The sequence below is a fragment of the Myotis myotis genome, unplaced genomic scaffold (genome assembly GCF_014108235.1).
Source record: "Myotis myotis isolate mMyoMyo1 unplaced genomic scaffold, mMyoMyo1.p scaffold_m19_p_8, whole genome shotgun sequence".
Lineage (NCBI taxonomy): Eukaryota > Metazoa > Chordata > Mammalia > Chiroptera > Vespertilionidae > Myotis > Myotis myotis.
Genome location: NW_023416390.1, coordinates 15,660,924 through 15,684,208, shown reverse-complemented (window position 1 = coordinate 15,684,208; position 23,285 = coordinate 15,660,924). Strand labels below are relative to the sequence as shown.

General features: G+C 38.5%; 1 protein-coding gene across 1 annotated transcript in view; it reads right to left on the bottom strand.

The window, feature by feature from the left end:
- Positions 1–23,285, bottom strand: part of UNC80 (unc-80 homolog, NALCN channel complex subunit) — a 170,622-nt gene that overhangs the window by 109,669 nt on the left and 37,668 nt on the right. The window contains exons 14-22 of the mRNA XM_036319079.1: positions 18,819–18,965; positions 15,961–16,108; positions 14,314–14,462; positions 11,998–12,164; positions 11,185–11,283; positions 7,120–7,328; positions 5,357–5,463; positions 3,644–3,740; positions 1,783–1,955 (exon numbers count right to left, since the gene is read on the bottom strand). Of these exons, the coding sequence (XP_036174972.1) occupies positions 1,783–1,955; positions 3,644–3,740; positions 5,357–5,463; positions 7,120–7,328; positions 11,185–11,283; positions 11,998–12,164; positions 14,314–14,462; positions 15,961–16,108; positions 18,819–18,965 (1,296 nt within the window). The remainder of the gene's footprint in view (positions 1–1,782; positions 1,956–3,643; positions 3,741–5,356; positions 5,464–7,119; positions 7,329–11,184; positions 11,284–11,997; positions 12,165–14,313; positions 14,463–15,960; positions 16,109–18,818; positions 18,966–23,285) is intronic.

Genomic DNA, 23,285 nt, shown 5'->3' with positions numbered 1-23,285 from the left:
TTTGTGACTACTTTCTGTCCAAAATTACTCCATTGATGGAGGGGCCAACGAGTGTTCCACTCACCATTATTGCTCTGTCACTATCACCTGTTACTCTAAGACTTCCTTCTGTTCCCAATCAAATCCTGCTGCTTCCCCTGCTACCAACTCCACGTAGTGGCGTCTGGTATTTTATACCCAGTCAACACTTTCTAATCATTGCAGCTCAGACAGTTGCAAAATAGGAATTTATGGACATTGTAATGAGTCTTTCTTAACTCTAAGTAAAATGGGGCATACCTTATTAGCTATTGGTTTTTCTGCTGAACTGGCTGTTCACGTACCCACCTGTTTTATAAACATTCAATTGTTTATATATTTTTTTATTAATTTTTTACATTTATTTGTTTAAATCTGTTTCTTGTGGAATAGGTCCAGATGTGATTAAGAAGAACCATGCATGAATCAAACGAGTGACAGGCTAGTTACCACTCTCCCACTTACAAAACAAGGGGTTGGTTTCTTGTCATGTCAAGCTTTAGGCAGGCATCTTTGTTATTTAACTGCCACCAGGCTCAGCTCCCCTGGACACTGTGATCCTACCTTTTAGTCACCACAGCATACATCATTATATACTGAACATTTTGGAGTTCACAAATATATTTGTAAAAGGCCAATACCTAGGAATGGGAAACTGACTGAAAAATCATGTATAATGATTAGTCATCATTTTTGGTGATGACAATAGTATTTGCATTCCAGGCTTAAGTGAATCCATATACCTTGCAATCACTAAGGATCTTGGGAACAAAAGTTGCAAATGTCACAGAAAAGATATCATGGATTACATTATGTTGGGATGATTATATAAGGCTTGGATGATTTTCCAAGTACAGTATGAGTGGCCAGTGGTCACTTATTCATGTGTTGTAAACCTGGAAAATGGATCATTTTAATAGGCAAGCTTAAGGTTGTATGTGTGTTTTTAAAAAATAGAAGTCTACTTTAGTACTTTTTAATTGAAAATAAAAGATTTCTTGATGTTTACTTGGTATTTTGTTCTGAGTATTTATGCAGTATATGAAGAGTTTATTAAACCAGAAGACAAATAAAGGAAGTTGAAAAGCTGAGTTCAAAGCCAACATCTGGGCCTAGTTTACCTGACAAAAACACTTTCTAAACAAGATCCATTTTATACTCTTTAATCCCTTACGTGTATATAATACCACACTATGTTCAATGCACTTTTGTGCAATTAATTTAAATTGAACCTTCCTTCATATTTTCCCACCAGTTGATAAACCAAGACTCATAGTTTAAAGGGCTAATACATGACAGATATAAGACTAAGAATAGTATAACAATAATAATGACCCACTTTATTGAGCAGGTACTGTAATTCAGTAAAGCCCTTTATTAAGGGCTTTATATCTAATTACTCATTTAATCCTCACAACAGCCCTAGGAGATAGCTATAATATTATTATTACTCTGACTCTATTTTACAGAGGTTTAGCCAGTAAATGCCAGCACAATTTTAACCCAGGCAGTCTGATTCCAAAAGCCCTCACATACTTTTAATCATAATGTTATACATTCTATTTCCTAAAACATATTAAGATTTCCCCCCTTTCTTTTCTTCCCTCACTACCACCTCTCTTCCTCCTTTTGCCACTAATGCTGAGGAAACAAAACAAAACTTAAGCCCACAGTTGGGGTCAGGATTAGTGAGTCATGCTTTCCTCCATTAGCAGAATTCATAGGAATGGGGAACCAGATGAGCAAATTCTTCCAACAACTTACAAGATCCAGGGCAGCTGCCAGGATGGATGCATCAGGAATGGTCCCCGGCTCACAGCAGTTTAACAGAAATTGAAAGCGCTTCATGCCTTGTCGGATTGCTCCGAGATTCACCACGTTTTTACTTTTTCCACCATCTTGGTTGGAAGACAGATGGTCGTCAAAACTATGGCAACCTGTGGTGGAGGAATGAAGGAGAAAGAGTGTGAAGAATCACAGATTTAAAAAGACCTTCAAAATGACAACAATGGGTTTTCTGTAGTATTGGCCTGAAAACATTCTCCCTAACTCCGCCTCCCTCCTCTTTATTTTAATGCTTATTTGGACACACCCTGACTTTTGGGAGTCTGGTGGCACATGGCATATGTAAATGTAAATGTGAGGTTTTACGGGTTTTACATGAGTAAAATTTTGAATACTTTTTGCTACCAGATCTCCTTTTTAATATTGTGAGAACTCTTGGATGTTTAAAATAATTCTTCCTGTAATCAACAGCTCATTTCTATTTTTATGGAAGATTCAATCACTGTGCAATTTCACACATGTTACATAAACTGACATCAAGGGCAATACTTTGATATGTTAATTACAAAGAACCACTGACTATTACAGTCAGTCGTAAAGGACCTTAGAGGTTGGCAATTTAACTCCAGGATTTCCAAACCCATCTGAGCATCAGAATTATCTAGGAAGTTCCTGAATCTGATCCAGAGCTTCCAAATCTCTGGAAGCAGAGGGTAAGAATGTGCTTTGTACAGACACCCAGATGACAACGATGCAGCCAGCCTGACCACACACTGTGGTGAGAGGTTTGGGGACCACTGATCCCTCCCCTCTTAGTTTTCCGTAGTTAAGTTGCCTACAAATAAGAATCAGTCTGGAGCTTATTAAAATTCAAAATATCAGGTTCCATCGCTAGAGACTTTGGTTCCCTAGGGCTATGTTTATTTTTAACAAACATTCCACCGATTTTGATACAGAAAGTCTAAGGGATCACACATTAAGGAAAAAAATAGTACACAGTATTGTTTTGCATCATTTTTATCCCCAAATTCTTTTTTAAAAACCTAAATATCTCATGACTCTTCTGCTTCTAATATATATATATAAATTTCTTATATAAGGTTATTATGTTAAATATCATTTTTAAAATCAGGCATACACTCCTTCTCAGGATTCTGAAATATACTTCCAACACCTAAAACTTACCCCCACTGATTTAGAGTTTGATTTAATTTATGCTCATGACATTCATTTATGATGTTATCAACTCCTGGTCCTCACTGAGAAGTCACAGATCTGATTTCCAGAAATGGTTTTCTCACCTCTTCTGTCAAGAATATCCTGATTCCTCCTACCTGTGGCCCCACTCTCCGCCTGCTGCCTCAGCATAAAGGCAAAAGTATGGATGGTATCGGAGATTTGTTTTAAAATACATTTAAAAAAACATAAAAGATAGATTAAGCAAATATGGGAAAAAATTTAATTATTATTGCAAGTGGGTGATGGATATTTAGGATCTGTTGGACCATTCTCTTAACTTTTTGGTCTATGTTTGAAAATTTCCATAAGTACAAAAATGGCTCAGAATACAATTAAAATATAATTATCAAAATTTCCCATATTTCATTTCTTATGATTTCAGAGAAGAAAGGAGAAGGAGAGAGAGATAGAAACATCAATGATGAGAGACAATTATCTATTGACTGCCTCCTGCACGCCCCACACCGGGGATTGAGCCAGAAACCTAGGCATAAGCTCTGACAGGGAATCTAACCATGACCTCCTGGTTCATAGGTCAATGCTCAACCACTGAACCATGCAGGCTGGGCTGAATATAATTCTTAGGCTGCATAACACTTACCAAGACGCTTGAAGAAATTCTCCTCTTCATCTCTTCCATTTTCCATTCCACTCCCAGGCCCGCCTTCGGAGAGCTTCACTGCACTGGTAAATTTGACCTGAGAAGAAAAGGAAAGTAGCCAGATGACTAAGTTCAATTCTTTGTGTATATTCTAACCCTTGTCTTGAAAAATAAGATGCTTAGAATATGAAGGTTACTTCTGACTTCCACATCTGGTTAGTCATACTTTGTAACTATAATTTGAAGAAAGATCCCGGTCATAGATTGAAAGTAAAATAATCAGACACTATGAAAATAATTTAGTAAAAAAATTGAGGTATTCCTAGAGTTCAATTTTTATTAAATTCAAACTGAAAACCAGGAACAGAAAGCCATCTTCTTTCTTTACAAATAACACCACCACAATTGAGAATCAGACCAGAAAGAAAGCAGAATAGAGATTTCAAATCTCCATAGAAGAACCAGTATAAATTTGTTTATAAAGTACACTGTAGTTAAAATGCAATAACATGGGTTCTTCTAAGAATTAAGATGTATTCTCAATCTTGCCCTTAAGCCAACAATAATCAAAATTTCCAACAAAGGAAGGAGGCTATGGGCCTCATAAACTCTCAAATCCCTGGCCAATATTTTAGCATAAAGAATGTGAAATGTGAATTATAAATATATCTTCTAAATGTCTTATAATGTTGCTATATTCTTTATATAATTTCAAAATATTACTTTTACAAGAGATTGAAGAAACCTGGTTTTAGTAAGATTCAAAGAAGGAAGCATGTAAGCAAATAATTTCTCTATAAAAATACAACTGATCATAAGCTAAAAGTCTCAGTGGTCGGGCTATGAATCATTCATAAGAAAAACTCTTATAAGAAATGGATTTCCCTGAGAATTATTACCTGTTCCAAATCACATGCTACTACATTACGTAACAGTATTATGAAGAAGCACTTAATGGGAAAAGTCATCCTGAGTTTCTTTATCTTTTTCAATAGGGAGAATGGTTCAGCTGATGCAAAAAGTAGTGGAAGAAGAATAAATAGTGTGTGTGTGTGTGTGTGTGTGTGTGTGTGTGTAATCACTATAGAATTACTGTATTCTTGGAAAGGAACTTGAGATATTAGGAATTTTACATGGGTGTTCAAAGTTAATACAGCTAGGAAGTAACACACACACATACACCTATATCTGCATTATAATTTTATATAAAAATTTTGCCACACTTTTCCTTTATAATGTCTACTATTAAGACATCTTAGCCCTAGCTGGTTTGGCTCAGTGGATAGAGTGTCAACCTGTGTACTGAAGAGTCCGGGTTCGATTCTGGTCAAGGGCACATACCTCGGTTGCAGGCTCCTCCCCGGCCCCAGACCCTGATCAGGGCTCATGCAACCAATTTATGTGTTTCTCTTACATTGATATTTCTGTCTTTCCCTCTCTCTTCCACTCTCTCTAAAAATCAATGGAAAAAAATCCTTGGGTGAGGATTTAAAAAATATATATACATATATATTATTTAATAAGTATATATGTATATATATTTTAAAGACATCTTAGTTTTCATTGCTCATCTAACTAAGTTTCCTAAATTTGTTCAACTTAAAGAGTTTCTTCAATGTTCTTTGGCCCCTCCAGGTGTTTAGCATTTCTCAGCCGTAACCATTTTTCATCAGCGACTCCAACATCCTCCCACAGAAGTAATGTCCTGTTTACCTTGGAGCTCTGCCTGATGAAAGACAGGCGGTCCACAGAGCTGATGTCCAGGAGGTCCTCCACGCCATCCGCCAGGCCTGAGAGGGAGGATCGCTTCAGCCAGTTCCCTATTTAATAATTTTTTAAAAAATCAGACTATTATAGCATTTTCTCCCAAATGGATTAAAACAGAAATGCCAGCATGTACCCAACAAGCAATGAAAATTGAATGGCTTGATATAAATAGAAGTGAAAGGAAATTGTTTTTAATGTACATGCTTTGAATCTAAATGGTCAGAGTTGGACTATAAAATTACACGAATAAGTAAGACCAGGACTAAAAGAACCTAAGCCTCCTAGGTGAATTAAACCATAATATATTCCGTTCTCCTTGACAACTTTCATATCTTCCAGTAAGTCCCATTGATTTTCCCTTTAGTACTTCTCAAACCTGACCACTTATCTCTGTCTACATGGTGAATACCCAGTCCTCATACCTGAGCCACACTCTCTCTTATCCACTCGGGCTCCCTCCAACTGCTTTCCATGCTGTGATCTTTTAGAAAAAGTTTACCTGCTCATGTTACTACTATTCACCATCCTACCTGGGCTATGGAGGGTTTAGGGTAGAGAGTCAAACTGGCCTGCATGCTCTGGCCCCTGTCACTCTACCATAGTCATGCAGCCCCTCTTCTCCTAGGCTCAGCTCTTCCATTTCTCTCCCTCCTAATATTTTTGCATATTTTATGGCTACCACCTGCAGCCGTGGGCAAACTACGGCCCGCGGGCCGGATCCAGCCCGTTTGAAATGAATAAAACTAAAAAAAAAAAAAAAGACTGTACCCTTTTATGTAATGATGTTTACTTTGAATTTATATTAGTTCACACAAACACTCCATCCATGCTTTTGTTCCGGCCCTCCGGTCCAGTTTAAGAACCCATTGTGGCCCTCGAGTCAAAAAGTTTGCCCACCCCTGACCTAGAGTGCTCTCCTTCCTCCTTCCCTTAAGATCTTCCTCCAGTCCCAGCTAGTTTTGCTCAGTGGATAGAGCGTTGGCTTGCAGACTGAAGGGTCCCAGGTTCGATTCTGGTCAAGGGCACATGCCCAGGTTGTGAGTTCCATCCCCAGTGGGGGCTGTGCAGGAGGCAGCCGATCAATGATTCTCTCTCAACATTGATGTTTCTATCTCTCTCTCTCTCCCTATCCTTTCCTCCCTGAAATCAATAAAAAATATTATATATATAATATATATATATATATATATATATATATATATATAAAATTTGTTTTTAAAGAAAAAGAAATAAAAGATCTTCCTCTAAGAAACCTTCTGTGATTCCTGTCCTTTCTCCCTTTAAGGCCAGGTCTTATTGTTGCATGCATTTGATGCCTTGTGTATATTTCCTTTATAAAATCCACAGTTTGCCACTATATTCAGTTACATGATTATCTGTCACCCCTGCTAGATTGCAAGTTCTGCAAAATGGGGCGCTGTGTAATTTTGCTTACCGTTTAATACCTGATGCCCAACATAATGTTTGCACCCTGTAGAAACACATAGTAGGAGTTTGAGAAATATCTGTGTGTGTGTGTGTGTGTGTGTGTGTGTGTGTGTGTGTGTGTGTGTTTAAATGAGTAAATGAATGCAGTCAGTTTTGGCCTTTCACTTGAAGGCTTTCCCTTTCTGCATCCTATCATGCGTTGCTCTGTTTTGATTATGAGTTTGTTTGCGGGCGTGACATGGAATAAGAGAATCCATAAATAAATACAGACATACTTTTACCTATGGGGAGTTTCAGCTTCTTCCGAAGGGAAATTCTTCGGGACCGTGAGCGGGCGCGTCGGTCAGAGGTGTTCCCTGAGTGGGCAGTGGTGCACTCCGAAGTGTCCTGCTCAGACTGGCTGCTGGTGTCACTGGCTGCACTCTGGGATTTGAACATCTTGCGCCAGAAATCCTTCCGCCCCAGGTTGCCCCCTTGCATTTGTTCATCGCTGAAAGCAAGCAGAGGCGAGAATTAAATATGTGATACACTGTGAAATTCTCTTAAATTTCTTTCAACCCCCTGCCAATGGCACACAGGCAACTCATGCAGGATTTATCTCTGAAGGGCTGGGATGTGGAAAGAGTGGGAGTGGAAGGAGGAAGACCAAGGTTGACTCTCTGAATTCTTCCTGAAAACAGTCATGTCTCAGATGTCAAATTGAAATGACTTTTTTTTTCAGCCTTAATAAAAAGACTAAATTTTATTGCAGGTATTAGTCTGCAGGTGTGAGTCATAATAGCAACAGCACTTACAGTGACAGTAAATATTTAACCGCTTTTGGAAGTTCCCTCAGGCATGTGCACAATTGTATCTTACTCCCCACCCCCACTCCAGTTTAGTATAATTCTTGACATTAAAAAACTCACAAAAAGTACTTGAATAAATGAAATGTAATCACCACACCCAAGGGATGAATCATTCAACAATTGTTCACTAAATTATTTTCAGAATGCCAAATTATTTGGCTTACTTTAGTCAAAGAAACTTAAGTAAGGTTTAAAAGTAAAAATATTTGCTGCAGCTGATGTGGTTCAGTGGTTGAGCATCAACCCATGAACCAGGAGGTCATGGTTTGATTCCTGGTCAGGGCCCTTCAATGATTCTCTCTCATCATTTATGTTTTTATACCTCTCTCCCCCTACCTTCCTCTCTCTGAAATCAATTTTTTAAAAAAGTAAAAACATTAGTCCCATACAATAAAACAAATGGGAACATCTTCAAAGAGATTTTTAAGTAGGGCATTTCACAAGAGAAAAGAGACAAGTGGCCAATTTTATGCAGACTTTAATCTCATTAGGAATTTTAAAAGAAGATAGTTAAAATGAGATCCCCATTTTCACTCATCAAGTTGGCAAACATTTTGGGGGTAAAAAGGAAAGCAATGGTTACTATCATACTGCCAGCAATGCCTTACAATGATTAAAATTTTCTGGAAGGTAATTTGGTTATACAAAGCCTATATCTACACCCATGACCGAAAAATTCAACTTCCAGGAAGTTATCACAAGGAAATGATGGGACAACATGCTAACATAAAAGAGGATCAAATGCTCACTGAGGTATTATTGATCAACACTGAAAAACTGAAAATAATCTAAATGTTCAACTCTAGGGATACAGTTAAAATAAATTATGGGATTTCCATATAATGACATGCTCCATAGACATTAAAATCCTATTTTAGAAAATTATTGATATGAAAAATGTTGAAGATATAGTGAAAAGTTAAAACAATGATCAAATAAATTAGACAGGATAAGACCAGGTTAATAATAATTTAAAAAGTACACATGTATGCATGTATATGAGTATGAGCTTATGTGTATATATGCTAAAAAATGTACCCAACAAAACATACCAAAAGTTTACATTAATTGTCTCCAGTTGATGGTATTCTGGTTTTAAAACTATTTTTCTCTATGCTTTTCTGTGTTTTCCACATTCATTAATTTGAACAACATATATGACTTTAGTAATGTGGAAAGAGAAGGTTATAGAAAATGCCTAGTAACATGATAAAAAGTTGTTCATGTGACTCAAGGCTTAAAAGCTTTGGAGTTAAATTTGGAATCTACCCCAAACTTGACAATACTGTGTAAAGCAATGATTTTCTAGAGATATTTAATGGGGATCCATATTTTGTCATTCAAAATCTCATCAGAGAACTAAATACCTTTTATTCTTATTTTAAACCAGGGAAATCTGTTTATCAATTATGGTATGATTTTTATTCTTATTTTAAACCAGGGTAATCTGTTTATCAAATATGGTATCAAATCAATGTTTTTGAATTTGACTTCTCAGTTATTTTTATAAAATGATCACAGTGCATGAAGCATTTCTTACCTTTGGGGAATGTGCGATACATGACTACATGATCTGAGTGGGAAAACATTCATGGAGGTTGTAATTTATCAGCTTTCTCAATAAATGCTACATCAGCTTTGTTCAATGAGTGTGTATCAATAAGTAGTTTCAGAGAAAAGAGCATATGAAACTGCTTTTTATATTACTCAGTTAAAGTGATTTATTTAAGGAGGGAGAAGGAGAAGAAAAGGTAAGAAGGGGAGGGAAAGGGAGGAGAGAGAAGGAGAAGATAAAAGAGGAGCCAGACTCATCCATCTACCCATCTTTCTCCAATGCTACACAGAAGACATTTGGCATGCCCATCTCCTGGGCCAACTCAGGTCAGGGGAAAGTTCTATATCTGACATTCTATGACATCCCTTCAAGTGGAAATTTTTATGTAGAGGCCTAGTAAAACATGTATCTTCATTTGAGGGGAAAGAAGAGAGGTGCTAAATGCTGAGAAATTAGGTGGGGTTTACAGAATACTGAAGAAAGAGAATATTTTGTAGTCTACAAAACTAAATTACCTAGGAAGATAAATGGTTTTATTTTTTAATTCGATTTACTATTAGATAATTCTTATCAGATTAGCTCAATAATTGCTAGAATAATTTTGGAAAAAAGTCCTGCTTTTTCAGAGATTCTGTGTATAAGGATTTTTAACTAGTCTTGTGGCTATTCAGCTACAGACCTTTGCTTTTCACATTAATTTTTCTTTTTTCCTAGAGCTTACATTTGGATTTTTACCATTTCCTTGAAGACTTCCTTAAAGAAAAAACTAAACCTCAATTTTGAAAAAGTTAAAGAAAACAAAGGTTTAAGGGTAATCTGTCAAGTTTATCTTTTCATTGATTGCTTGTAATTTATTCATTCAAATATATATTAAGTGCCTACAATGTGCCAAACACCATCTAGGCATTGGGGCTATCCTGGTAGGCAAAAACTCACATAGTCCCTGGGCCTATAGAGTTAATTTACTTCTCACATTTCTCTACCCATTTAGGGGAGTCTCTAAGATTTTTCAAGGGCTATCACAACTGTGAGGGCTTTTTATCCTTTAAAGGTTTTGTTTGCTTACAGTAGATTATTACCAAGGTCCTATTTGATGACTAATATTCTTGACTATGGAGAGAGGATACCATAAAAGATACACTACCTGCAGAATTTCTGGAAGGATAATTATTTAATAGTAAGTCAGGGTTCTGGGAAGTAAAATGATGTACCTAAAAGGATGTACACATTTTAAATTTTGATTATGCCACTTGTGCAAGCAGTCCTCAAAAGAAGAATTAATGTGCCCTGGCCAGTGTGGCTCAGTTGGTGGGAGCATTGTCCCATACAGAAAAGTCATGGGCTCAATTCCTGGTCAGGGCACATGCTTGGGTTGTGGTATTCGATCCCCAGCCCTGGTTGGGGAACATGGGGGAGGCAGCCAATCTGTTTCTCTCTTACATCTCTCTCTTTCTCTCTCTTACCTCTCTCTCTCTCTCTCTCTCTCTCTCTCTCTCTCTCTCTCTCTCTCTCTCCTTTTATCTTCCTCTCTCTCTCTTACTCCCTCCCTCCCTCCCCCTCTCTCTAAAAAGCAATGAAACTGTCCTCAGATGAGGATTTAAAAAAACCAAAAGAATTAATGCAAATGAGCCTAGGCTGTTTATTTAATGTCTACAGTAATCTTCATATTTTCTGGGGACACTAATTTCAAGATGCTTTTCATTTTGCCATTATGAAAAGTAGAGATAAACTAATATCAGAGGCTTCCTATAGGCATGAGGTTGATTATTTATGATTTGATTCTGTAGAGATGAATCGCTTTGGGAATGAAAAGTAAAGGGCAGAAGCAAGGCAAAGTTTAAAAAAACAACACCAACATCAACAATAGCAGTTTGGAAAATAAAATTTCTTCCATTGGGAAGTGCTCAGCCCACTACATTGGACACAAAACCAATGCTACTTACTGCTCTGGAGTCTGTGAGGGTCGACCAGATATGAAGCTGCGACATTCTTCAGGTGCAGAGGACACTTGGCCTTTATCCACAACGCTTCCTGCCTCTGACCTATGCAAATGGTGCATTCCACCAATCACAACAGAGCAGGACACCACTTCTCAGTATCTCGTATACTTCACAACACTCCACTCTAGACAACTATATGGCTTGCAAACCCCATGTCAACAGAATCTATGTTGGTATGGAATTTATATCTTACCATTTGACTCATGACCCAGCTACCTATTGCCTAAGAATTCCACTATTGCTAACAGAATCATTAACTGCAGGCAGGATTTTAAGTTTAGGATTTTCTTTTAATCTTTGTAAGTAGCATTTTTCATAAAATAGGCATACAATAAATGTATGTTTATTAGAAATAAAAACAGCAGAATTCTGTTTAGCAATTCATCTTTTGATGTGTTAAAAATATCATTTAACTGAAGAGGATGATATGGTAGCAGTAATTGCTTTTTCTTCCTGAACAAAAATTTATATTATCTCTAAAAGAAATGAAACACAGATTAAATACGTAAGTAAGAGCTATGAAGTGCAGTTCAAGTGCATGGAAGTTTGGGATCAACTGAGCTCTGCTTCATACAGAGACAGGACTTATTTGATGGTAAACTCATTCCTTTTCTAAGCCATCAGTGATTCCATTTATGCAAAGTAACTCTGCACTGGAGTTATACATGGTGTCGGGAACCACATGGACATGCAACAGAAGATTATATTCTACAGACACAGGCAAACACTAATATTCAGAGAGCTCAAGCTTCCAACCTTTTACTGCCTACAGGCTTAGATTCTGGCTCATTCTCCTCCACCCTTTTCCCTGGTGCCAACTTCTCCGCACTGTCAAGTAAAGCACTGAGGGCCACTCTCCTGAAGACATTCCCATGAGCCTCTTTGATAAATTGGACCAGCTGACGGATGTCACAATACAGCCCCTATTTGGAAGCAAGAAGGAAAGTGTGAGGAAAGGTAGTTGTGTGAGTGTATAGTTTTCATAGGAAGCGGGGAGGGGGTAATTCTTTGGGCTTAGATGAGCACTGGGATCGTAAGGGAAGACAATTTCCTATGATAAAATCGATGGTAAACCTCCTCTCCCTTGTTCCTATGGCTACATTACTAGGAACCTTGCATGTCCTTCTAGTGTGCAAAAGAATGGTTATCATGCTTCATATTCAGAAAGTTGGCTGTATCATTAGAAAGACACTGATTTATACTTTTAACCACTGGATTCCCAAGCTTTAATTTTGTTCTCTTAATTGTGACCTCTGAAGAGATGCCCGCAAAAACAAAATGCAATCAGAATTTTGTTTATACTAGAGGTTTCAGTCCCTGTTGAGCTTCTCCAAATTTTCTACATCATTGTGATAAAATTGTTTAAGTCCTCTATACACTTCTGACAGAGTCTAACATTCAAGGATGATGCATTTTGCTGGAAAGATTCAACAAATAACATGTATGTTGCACCTCATTTGAACGTGAACTTGACTACGAACTTAAGATGATGCAGGGCTATTAAAACCAATATACTGGTAATTCAATATTTAAAAATACATGCAGCATTTTTGGGGGAGGGGATTAAGCTTTGCACTCAGCATTTCCCCCTCTCTTCCTTCTTTAAGAAGTCTGTCATTGTATTTTTTTTTGTCTTAGGAAATATTCATGGCAAAGCAGAACATAAAAGCCTAAAAAAACACTTACCTTGATAGTTTTGAGTTTTAAAACCTAAGACCAGTGGGACAATTATGCCCATGATCTTTGAAAAAGCAGCAGGAATAGCTATTAAGGAAAACGTGGAGACTGTCCTTTCAGTACTGTGGGCAGCAAGGCCCTGTGCCCTCACTCTGCTCTTTGGCAGCTATTCCATGGAAGGGGCAAGGCCCAAGAAGCAAGGTTCCAAACTCTCCAGAGTGCATGCAGCAAAAGCACTAGTGAAATAGCTGGTGTGAACCAATGACTGGAACCCATGGAGCCTCCCAGGCCCTAGGTCCCACCTAAGACTTGCACTGCTCTGCGAAGTGGAGGAAGCCAAGAATGACTGAGCTTCAACTTCCAGCCATTCTAGGGGAAGAGTGGTTCCAAGTCAAATTGAAGATGATTTACAGAAAATTAAGAAATGCAGTATTTCTTCCATACATGATGTCACAATGCATGCTACACTAAGATGTGTAAGAGCTCACATGTATTATAATCAACTTGTCAAACAACTTCTTTCTTTGACCAAATTGAATGTGTAGATGGTGTCCATATTATTCTCAAGTTCCTAGGATCTTGCTGGGGTGGCTTTGACAACCAGGAAAATTAAATTCCCTTTGGTTTGGGGTTTTATTCTGTTTATCTCCAGATAAGTGAATAGTTTCAATTGTTTAGAATATCTTAAGTAAATTCCTCAGATAGTGGCCACACATGTAAACGGACTGATTTCTGCATTAGGAGTCATAATATGTAACGAATTGGCAAAACAGAGAAACTCTTTTACTCCCCAGTAATGAACCTGAGTTCATCTCTTCCCTTCACATCTATTGGCCTGGATGTACATTTCAGTACACAATCTCCTGTGTAGTAATTAAGCATTAACCTTTTACAGTCTGGCTTGCTCTACTTGTGGCTTCAGTGGCTTAATTAACACAGTCATTTATGAAGAGTAGCTAAAAGAATACAGCCCCCAATTAGAAAAACCCAACTATTTCAGCAGCATACTTGCATTAATTTTTAAAGTGAGTATAATTTTAAAAGATGCTTGGTATAACATTTTTTAATATTTCATGAGCTAACATGCTGCGCTCCAGCACCTTCTTTCTGAAGGGCTCAAAGTATTTTGCAACTATTACACCAACCACCACAGAAGCCCTGAGACAAGGAGGGAGAGAAATCTGGTTACAGCCAGGATGATGAGTAACAGGTAAATGTGTTGCTGAGGCTCCACCGTGAGTTCCTGGTAACATTAGAAAAGCAGGTATTTTAGACTTCAACTTCTTTTTCTCATGATTTGTAGGAGTGAAGAAATGCAGTGTTTCTTCTCTACATGAGAACTTTTCCCTGATAGAGACAAAGATTTCCTGTGGGAAGGAAAGGTGAGCTTCTCACCAGATTCTCAGAGCTGTGCAGTTCATGTGTGGTTGAAGCGCAGCGTGTGATGAGGGCCTTAAACATAGCACTGACGATAATGCCTTCCACATTTTGGGCTGTGGATTTGTTGTCCACTGTGGTGAAGTTATTTCCAAAACCAGCCTTGTCTGGAATGCAAAGGAGCCAATTAAAGGCAGTTTCCATCAAGCCACACAGTTTAAAGAAGTACTGGGCACCCAGGAATTAAGGAAGGGTACACAGAATACCGAAACAGAGGATTAAAGACACTCCTGGTTTAGTAACCTTTCCATGGACTTGGAGATAAACAATTCATAGTCTCTTTCAGAGTCTTTATTATGACACTAGAGGCCCGGTGCACACATTCGTGCATGGGTGGGGTCCATCTGACCTGGCCTGATCAGAGCCGATCAGGCCGGGCCAGCCGGTGGGGAGGAGCCATGGGTGGTTGGCCAGCCTGCACAGCCCTCTTTTCAAACTCCTGGTCGAACTCCTGGTCAAACTCCCAGTCCAGGGGACAATTTGCATATTATTATTTTATTATGTAGGATATTCCATTGCTTTATGGAGTGCTTTAATTGATAAATCTCAGCAAAGAAAAGAGAAACAGCTGTTGATCCTAAGAAAAACTTAGATCTAGAGTAGTTTTTAAATTGGTGACCATTCAAAAAAATAATCTACTAAAAAAAAAAGATCTACTAAAGTGTCCCTCATTGGAGGAGAAATTAATCAGATCAGTCTTGTAGGTGGTGCAGAATACTGGCTCTCAGTGGAAATCGCTAGGTTTGTAAGAAGTAGAGTGAGGTGAGGCCAACAGGTGAGTGGGGCAGGGGAGGGAAGAGGCCAGGAGGGTCCTGGGGAGGCATTCACACAGGTAGGGACTGAGTCCTGCCAAGAGTTGCAAAGAAATTCCAGCAGCATCTTGCTCCCAGAGACTCTTTGGACAGAGAAGGAAAATCTACAACCTCCCTCACAGGCACCCCTTTCTAATTCATTGAAACGTGAAATGCCAGTGAACTGAGGCCCTCACCCTCTGTGGCATTTTATGCCAGTTTTTCATGAATCCATGGACCTTTTGTAGGGTAACATCAGGTATTTGGGGGCTGCCAGAAAGTTCCTCATGGCTTTCGAGCCACCTGTGGACTATGGACTGTGGACTGTAGGGGCAGAGTGTGTGCAGCTCCAAGACTGACTAGATGGGGCCCTGTGTGTCTGGCTGGCCCATTCACTGTGAGACACGTCCATTTCTCAAGAATCCCAGGAGGAATTCATCGCCTTCAAGTAATACAATTTTATTATCAACCTCTCTCTTCTGTGTCAATGTACAAGGGATAATATCTAGATTTTACATTAGAAACAAATGGTTTAGTCTATGCTTATAGTTTCTATATACAATAACTTAAAAAAGATTGTTTAAAAAGTTTGTAATCAAGATTTCTCTTACAGTCTCAACCACAACTCCCACTGTTTTCTCTTTCTTTCTTCTTTTTGTTTTTGTTTGTAATGTGCTTGGCTTAAAACAGCTTTGATAACATACATTATTCCACATTTTCTACAGAGAAACAATATTTTCTAAATCCATCAAATATCTCTTCATTATAAATTGATCGACTACTATACTCCACATATTGGTTCAGCTTTACTTACTGTCAGTGACCGGTTCCATACAAAATCCTAGCAAAGCATGCAAGAAGTCCACTACATTATTGAGGGAGTCCTTGTTCACATAGTCCCTCATGGTTTGTCGGAATTGCATCCTATCTAGTTTGTACAGCTTAGTGAGGCAATTCTGGGCCTGCAAGGAAGGAAGAAAAGTGAAAAAGTCACAGGTACCAGTTTAAGCTGAGGATACCATTAGCCCGAGACAGCAGCCTTCAGAAGGCAAAGGCTCCTTTCCATCCCAGCTGCCTGGTGCTGGCCAGCTTGCCAGCCCCTTGTGTCCGAGTAAGAAGTGGGCAGAGACCGGCTGAGCAGTCCAAGGGCGTTTGCTTTGAGAAGGGCTGCACCAGGTAAACCCAAAGCTAAGGTCTAATGCTGGTGCCAGTGGGGGTTCAATATTTCCACCAAGATCAAGAATTTAAGGTCTCATTGAAGAAAGCTCAAAGTGTGAAATTTAGGTAGGTGACAGGATTGGGAATCTAGGATTAGAAGATTTGCTGGCTATGTGCATGGGAAGAAGCACGCCACTCCCGTGCTCAGCTACTTTGAACTTAAGTAGATAAATGAAGGCGGGGTGGGAGGTTTGTAGGAGGTGCGTATCCAGGGTCCTCTTATGTGGTCAGGAGGGAAATATCCTTGAAACATGAAAGAGGCTTAAAATAAAGGCAAGTCTGGTTTGTTTACTCACGTGCCTGCATTTAAATGTGAATGTTTGGTATTAAAATAAAAGTTGGCTTCATGGAGATGAAAAATAAGTGACCGCTGGCTAGGCCCAGCTCTTCAAAATTATATATCTTATGATCCAGCAAATAATTCTGCCAATTGGAAAGGGAATGGGGATAATCCCCACCATCAGAACAATAAACTCAGTCATTAGCTGCAGAAGGCCACAGACAGAATGCACTGGTACTGCCCTCTTCCTGAGAGAAATATCACAGGAGGAAATCTCAGTTATATCACCATTTGGCCTGGCTCAGTGGCTGAGTGTTGACCAAGGAATCAAGAGGTTCGATTCCCGGCAGGGCACATGCCGAGGTATGGGGTCAACCCCCAGTAGGGGAGGCAGCCGATCAATGATTCTCTCTTATCATTGATGTCTCTATCTTCCTCTCTCTGAAATCAATACAAATATATGAAAAGAGAAAATGAAAGTCTAGAGGACTTGATCTGGTAGAGGTAAAACATTCTTAACATTTTAAAAGTTAAGTACCCTCTGGAAATGCAATGCATTCGAAATCTGGAAACACCACCTTCCTGAATTAGAAATTCCCAGGGAAATTTTCTCAAATTTTTATCTCTTGAAGAATGAACCATGAGTTTACTGAGCATGGATAAGCACAAATCCCCAGAATGAATATTAAACTGGGCTGCAAGATAAGGGAGGAGTCCCCATGTAAGTCAGCAAAGCTGAGCAGGAAGGTAGAAAACTGGACATCCTGGTAGGAAACACACAGTAGTCTTGAAGAGTAAAGCCTGATGAACTAAGAAGTTAACAACAGCCTCTCAAGCAGCTTCCGATTCAACTAGCTCTACTTTCTCCAAGTCTAAAAAGACAGGTTCTGGTATCAGAGCCAGTTGTTACCTCCAACTAAAGTATCACACGTCATATTTTAGTGTTTCACTTTATAGAACTGGTCTAGATGATGAGCGATGAGGTTTCAGCCTTGTGGGCATTCATTCATACTGTGATAGAATTAAAAATCATACACCCATGTGCAAAGATAGGGGTGAAGTCAGCTTTTTATTGCCTTATTATTACTTTGATTTAGTTTTGGCCTCAAAATCTAGATCTTGGTCAAAGTTTTCAAGTTTCATAATTTAGAAGTTAATTACTGTGAAATATAACCCCCATATACATATAATAAGCTAATATATGCAACATAATAGAACATAAACGAAATGATATGTATACATGGATAGAGAGATAGTTGATGAATTACAAAAGAAACACAGCATGCTAATACTGTGTGAGCATTTCACAACAAAACCTAATACCAAGTTAAAATGGGCTGGCATTAGATTTTGACATGATCCTAAAACTCTGCAAGATATGCCAAATGGTTTCTTAGACTCAAATGCATATCAAACTCTTATTGTAGGCAAATATTTTCTTAGGATTTCAATTCAAATATACATCTGAGGCAACAGTCCCAGTTCAGACTTGCTATGGAGATGGGTTGTCACTCAAGTGTGAAGGGGAAAGTAACAATCAGCCGAGGCAAATGAAATGAGCTGGTATGAGACCATGTTCCATTACAGAATCATGCTTTGCAAGCCCAAGTGCAGAGTTTCAAGTTTCACACAGTTCAAAGGGGCATGATCTCCAACAGAAGCCAAGGTTCATTCTCAAACAAAGTAGCCAGAACATGACTGGCTACTTTTACAGTCCTCTTTTGTCTCAATAAGGGCCATTTTCCATATCCATGTAAGAACAACAAATTCAGTCCTAAACGTTGACTCCTTTTCTTAAATAAAAATAGTACCCAGGCCAGTGTGATTAAAATGCCATTTGTCACAGACCATTGGAAGCTTGCTACATGTATTCATCATTGCAAAGTTCTTCCAAACTAGAGTGCACACATTCCAATTATATACTCTTTCACCAACAGGGAGTTGGCCTGCTCCAGACAGGAGGCAGGACTGTTTTCCCAATTAAACTTTCCTGGGCCTGGTTTTAGATATCTTGAGATATCTTATGGGAATCCTCCCACCCCAAGACATCATTATTTACCCCTATGAAATACAATGTTTTTCAGAGAACACTGACCCTCATTGTCAAAGGACTCATTCTTATGTTGGAGGGAGGGATGAGGGAGAAGAAATGGAATCTACTTTAATTCTCTTACATTCTCTCGGAATACCTGGTGTCTCAGACGATCTCCAGAGAGCCCTCGGTGTCCTTCTCCACAACCATAGGCACATCCCAAAGACTTAACTATCTTGATGAGCATGGTTAAAGCAAGCCTATGGTTGCTTACAGGTATAATTTCATCCTAGTCCCCATGGACAAGAAAGAAAGAGAAGTATGTTTACTTAATCACTAAGGTCCTTTTGCTACCAAGATTTTATGATTAAGCCAAGTTAATTTGTTTTATAGTGAGCACCTGCAATTTGCAAAATAACATTGTCAAGGGTTCAGCAAGCAAGCTAATTTTTCTAAAATCTAGATCATGATTGATTTAAAAGAAAAATATCTATGCATTTTGCATACCCTCTAGTACTAAAGGATATGAACGGAAACTTCTTTTTAAAAATATGTTTTTATTGATTTCAGAGTAAGGAAGGGAGAGGGAGAGATAGAAATATCAACGATGAGAGAGAATCATTGATCGGCTGCCTCCTGCACACCCCCTACTGAGGATCAAGCCTGAAATCCAGGCATATGCCCTGACAGGGAATTGAACCATGACCTCCTGGTTCATGGATCTAAGCTCAATCACTGAGCCACACCGGCCAGCTGGAGACTTATTTATTCAAAGATATGCTTTTGTATCCTTGACAGACTATTAGGAAAATTGCTAGAGAGAGGCAGTGTGGACTATCAGTGATGAAGGCAAATAGATTTTCCCAGAAGCTACCCTCATCAGCAGGCAAGAATTATTGCCTGATCGTACCACCAAGCAAGAATTATTGCTAAATTTCTGGCACTGATCAAAGACTGGAACTAGAAATCACATGACAATTTCTAAGATTTTTAAAGAATTTTTCTAATTTTATACTTTCACTACATTGTTAGAATATAAAGTGAGAATATAAAGAAATTTGTAAGTGTTTGATTTGTCCTTTGCAGCTAAAGAGGAAGCCTTCCTGCATGAATCATGAGAACTACCATCCTTTCTTTTACCCCATTTAATCCTTCTTGCCAATGGAAAACATAGCTTCCAGAAAAATGAATTTCCTTGAAATATTTCCAAAGAAGCATAAGGATGCCGTTGCTAAGGAATGATGCAGACTCCAGTGTGGGAGTGAGTGCCATTACCTTCGGGAGGCTTCAATCTTCCTGAGTCCTTCTGGCTACAGTCTGCTGTCAGCACATACACCATGGATTTGAGATTCCATCTCCTGTTCCTTAACTGCATATCATGCTAGATAAATGAACTCATCTCTATGTGCTTTAGTTTTCTGTCCTGTGAACTGAAGATCCTAATAGCTTCCATTCCTACTTCATTGGTTGACTGTGCAGAATAAATTAGTAGACAAGTGATGGGCTCTTCCACAGTCATATAATCAAGTGTATACATAAACTTTGGAGCCATACACATACCCAGATGTGTAGGGTATGAAAGGGATAGAAGGTTACCTAGCATCATGTGCCATAATGTGGTAGACTTTCTCCTCCCCTCATGTTATGTAGTTGTTCCTAATCTATAGGCTGATGTAGCGTATGGGGCTGGACCCCAGAGATGCCCCTTTTAGGACTGAAGCATTCATTCACTGAGCTGAACTCCTCTCCAGGCACTGCCCCTAGTTAAAGAGAGAAGATTCACCCAAGGTTATGGCTCTTCCTGGAAGCAATCTGCTTTCAATGGATAGTCAAGGAAATAAAGAGGGTGGGGAATATAAAGGTGGGATCCTTTACTTCACCTGGGGTCTACTTTGAGGAGCCACCCCAGCTCCAAAGCTTCATGTGTGTTAATTGGCTGAGGCCTCTATTATAACTACATTGCAGTTCAACTTCTCTCTCTGCCCCATCCTGCTTCCTTTACACCTCACAGATACTGATTCTGAGAAGACACCTCAGGAAACTTCCTGCACACATACCTCCATGTCTGAGTCTGTTTACTGAGAACTCTGCAGCTTAGATGGTTGCAAATGAAAGACTCAAACTTACCAGTAGATCTCTATCTATCTATTCATTCATTCATTCATTCATTCATTCATTCATTCTTATATTTATATATACCAATTCAGAAATGTTTCAGTTTGGATTCAAATCTTAGGTCCATAACCTTGGGCCATCTATGTAATTACTTTGTACCTACAACCTGGATGGGAATCATAATAATACCTCTCTCATAGAGTTGTGAGAATTAAATGATCAAAACATGTAAGGCACAGAATAATAGCAAAACAAATGCTAATTGCTATTTCTAGAGTACTGCTATCCTTTGGGGCAACTTGGTGCAAATTAGAAGACTCTCCTCTGCGTGGATGAATCAGGGAAAAGTGAGCCCTCTTAGTGGATGAAGGCTTTGGGTGAGTAGCTCAATGAGCAAAGCTTGGACTGGATTTCAGTCCTTACTGACTGACCCCTTTAGCCGAGAGCCTTTATGTAGTACACACACTGCACAGCTGGTGCCTCAGAAAAGGTCACCTTGGGTAAAGGCTGGTTTAGAAGATTAGTTAAGACACATTTTGGAATTACTATATGTTCCTTTAAAATAAAACCCTAGCTCCAAAAGCTCTTTGTAAATATCTATTTAAGTTTGTATTTGTTTCGACTTTCCTATTTCCTTGGGATTTAGGTTTCTCTCACAGGTGACATTCAGAGAGATGGATCCAGCTACAGGCAAAGATCAGGACAGATATTAAATAACATTTCAAGCTCTCAATATGAGTCAGTGACCAACAGAGAGATAGAAATTAGATCTTCCTTTCTGAATATAATAAATTCCCCTTGTTTCTGGTATTTACCAGGCTGCAAAATTAGATAAACCCTCTGATGTCATTGAAAGTAACAGATGGGTTTGGGAAAGAACAGACCTGTGTGACGCACAAGACCAATGAACTTGACCTACAGTCATATTTTATTTTATAAATTTTATAAATTCTTTGTACTACAAAGAATACTATTTTGCAGAACTAAGTATAAAACACTTATATCTTGGTGTCTGTTTTTGAAATCACTTAATCTGACTTTAAAAATTTCCATACTAATCAAAATAACACTTATATTATCAAGTATCTAGTATAATATCTAGATTTTAAATAAGACAGAGAACTGCAGGTCTTCAATAAGAAATTGAAGCTTGTTTGGCTCAGTGGATAGAATGTCAGCCTGTGGACTGAAGGGTCCTGGTTTGATTCTGGTCAAGGGCATGTACCTGGGTTTCAGGCTCCTCCCCAGCCCAGGCCCTGGTCAGGGTTCATGCAGGAGGCAAACAATTGATAAGTTTCTCTCACACTGATATTTATCTCTGTCTTTCCCTCTCTTTTTCACTCTTTCAGTGGAAAATATCCTCAGGTGAGGATTTAAAAAAAAAAATTAGTTGAAAATATTAATTGGGTAAAAATCAGAACTAAAAACAAAAATACTATTAATGAACCTCAGAGATTCTTAGGATATATAGCAAAACCCTCATCAATTTAGATGAAATATCTACATTTTACAGATTAAAAGCTTATGAAAATTTTTGTCTCTTTTAACTTTTATTTATTTCTTTCTTTTTCCCCCTGGAATATTGTAATGGACACACCACCATCTATTATCTCTTTTAGTGACCAGCCTAAATTGATAGGTTAAACAATGGAACTTTATTAAGAATCTGTTTGCTGTGTTTATAAATTTGGTCCTTACAGATTGTATTTGGTTGCTAATTCTTACATAACTGCTGACTGAATGAATGATCCCTTAGGTTTTAGGGTCCAAGATAAAATCCCTTGTGAGCTGTACCATCCTTTAGATAATTTTTACCTAAAGTAAATTCTGAGAATTCTTGGATAGTCATCAGTGATGTATGAGGAGCTAAGAAGCTGAAAACCTTAAGTACCAGAACATATTATTAGAATTGTAAAATATTATATATATCAGGAGAAGAAAATCCTGAAGAAAAGGTTCAGGAACCCAAGAATATTGGGGAAGGAATATTTGGATTACAGTCCAAGAATATTGGGAAGATAGAAATAAATAATAGATGAAATAATAGATGAAGAAACACAGATGACAAATGCACATTAAACACATACCCAGTGGGACTGGAAAGAGGTGGAGAAAAATATTATTTTTAATGCGCACGCATTAAATATAGGACATGTGAGCACACAGCAAGAGGGTGGTCATCCACAAACCAAGAGAAGAGGCTTCAGAATGTAACACCTTGCTTGCACCTTGACCTTGGACTTCCCAATCTCCAGAACTGTGAAAAGTAAATTTCTTAATTAGGCTTAAGCCACCTAATCTATGATATTATGGTAGCCTGAGGAGACTAGAACAATGCTCAACTAGGTCAGACCCTGAGAGTCTTGAGAAAGAGGCCTTCCTTGGTGGCAGACTGAAATTATGGCCAGATAGTGTATCTGAGATGTTCTTTTGCAGAAATAACATGACCAGGAAATTAGGTCTAACATTGCTTGGATGGCAATGGTTCTTGAAT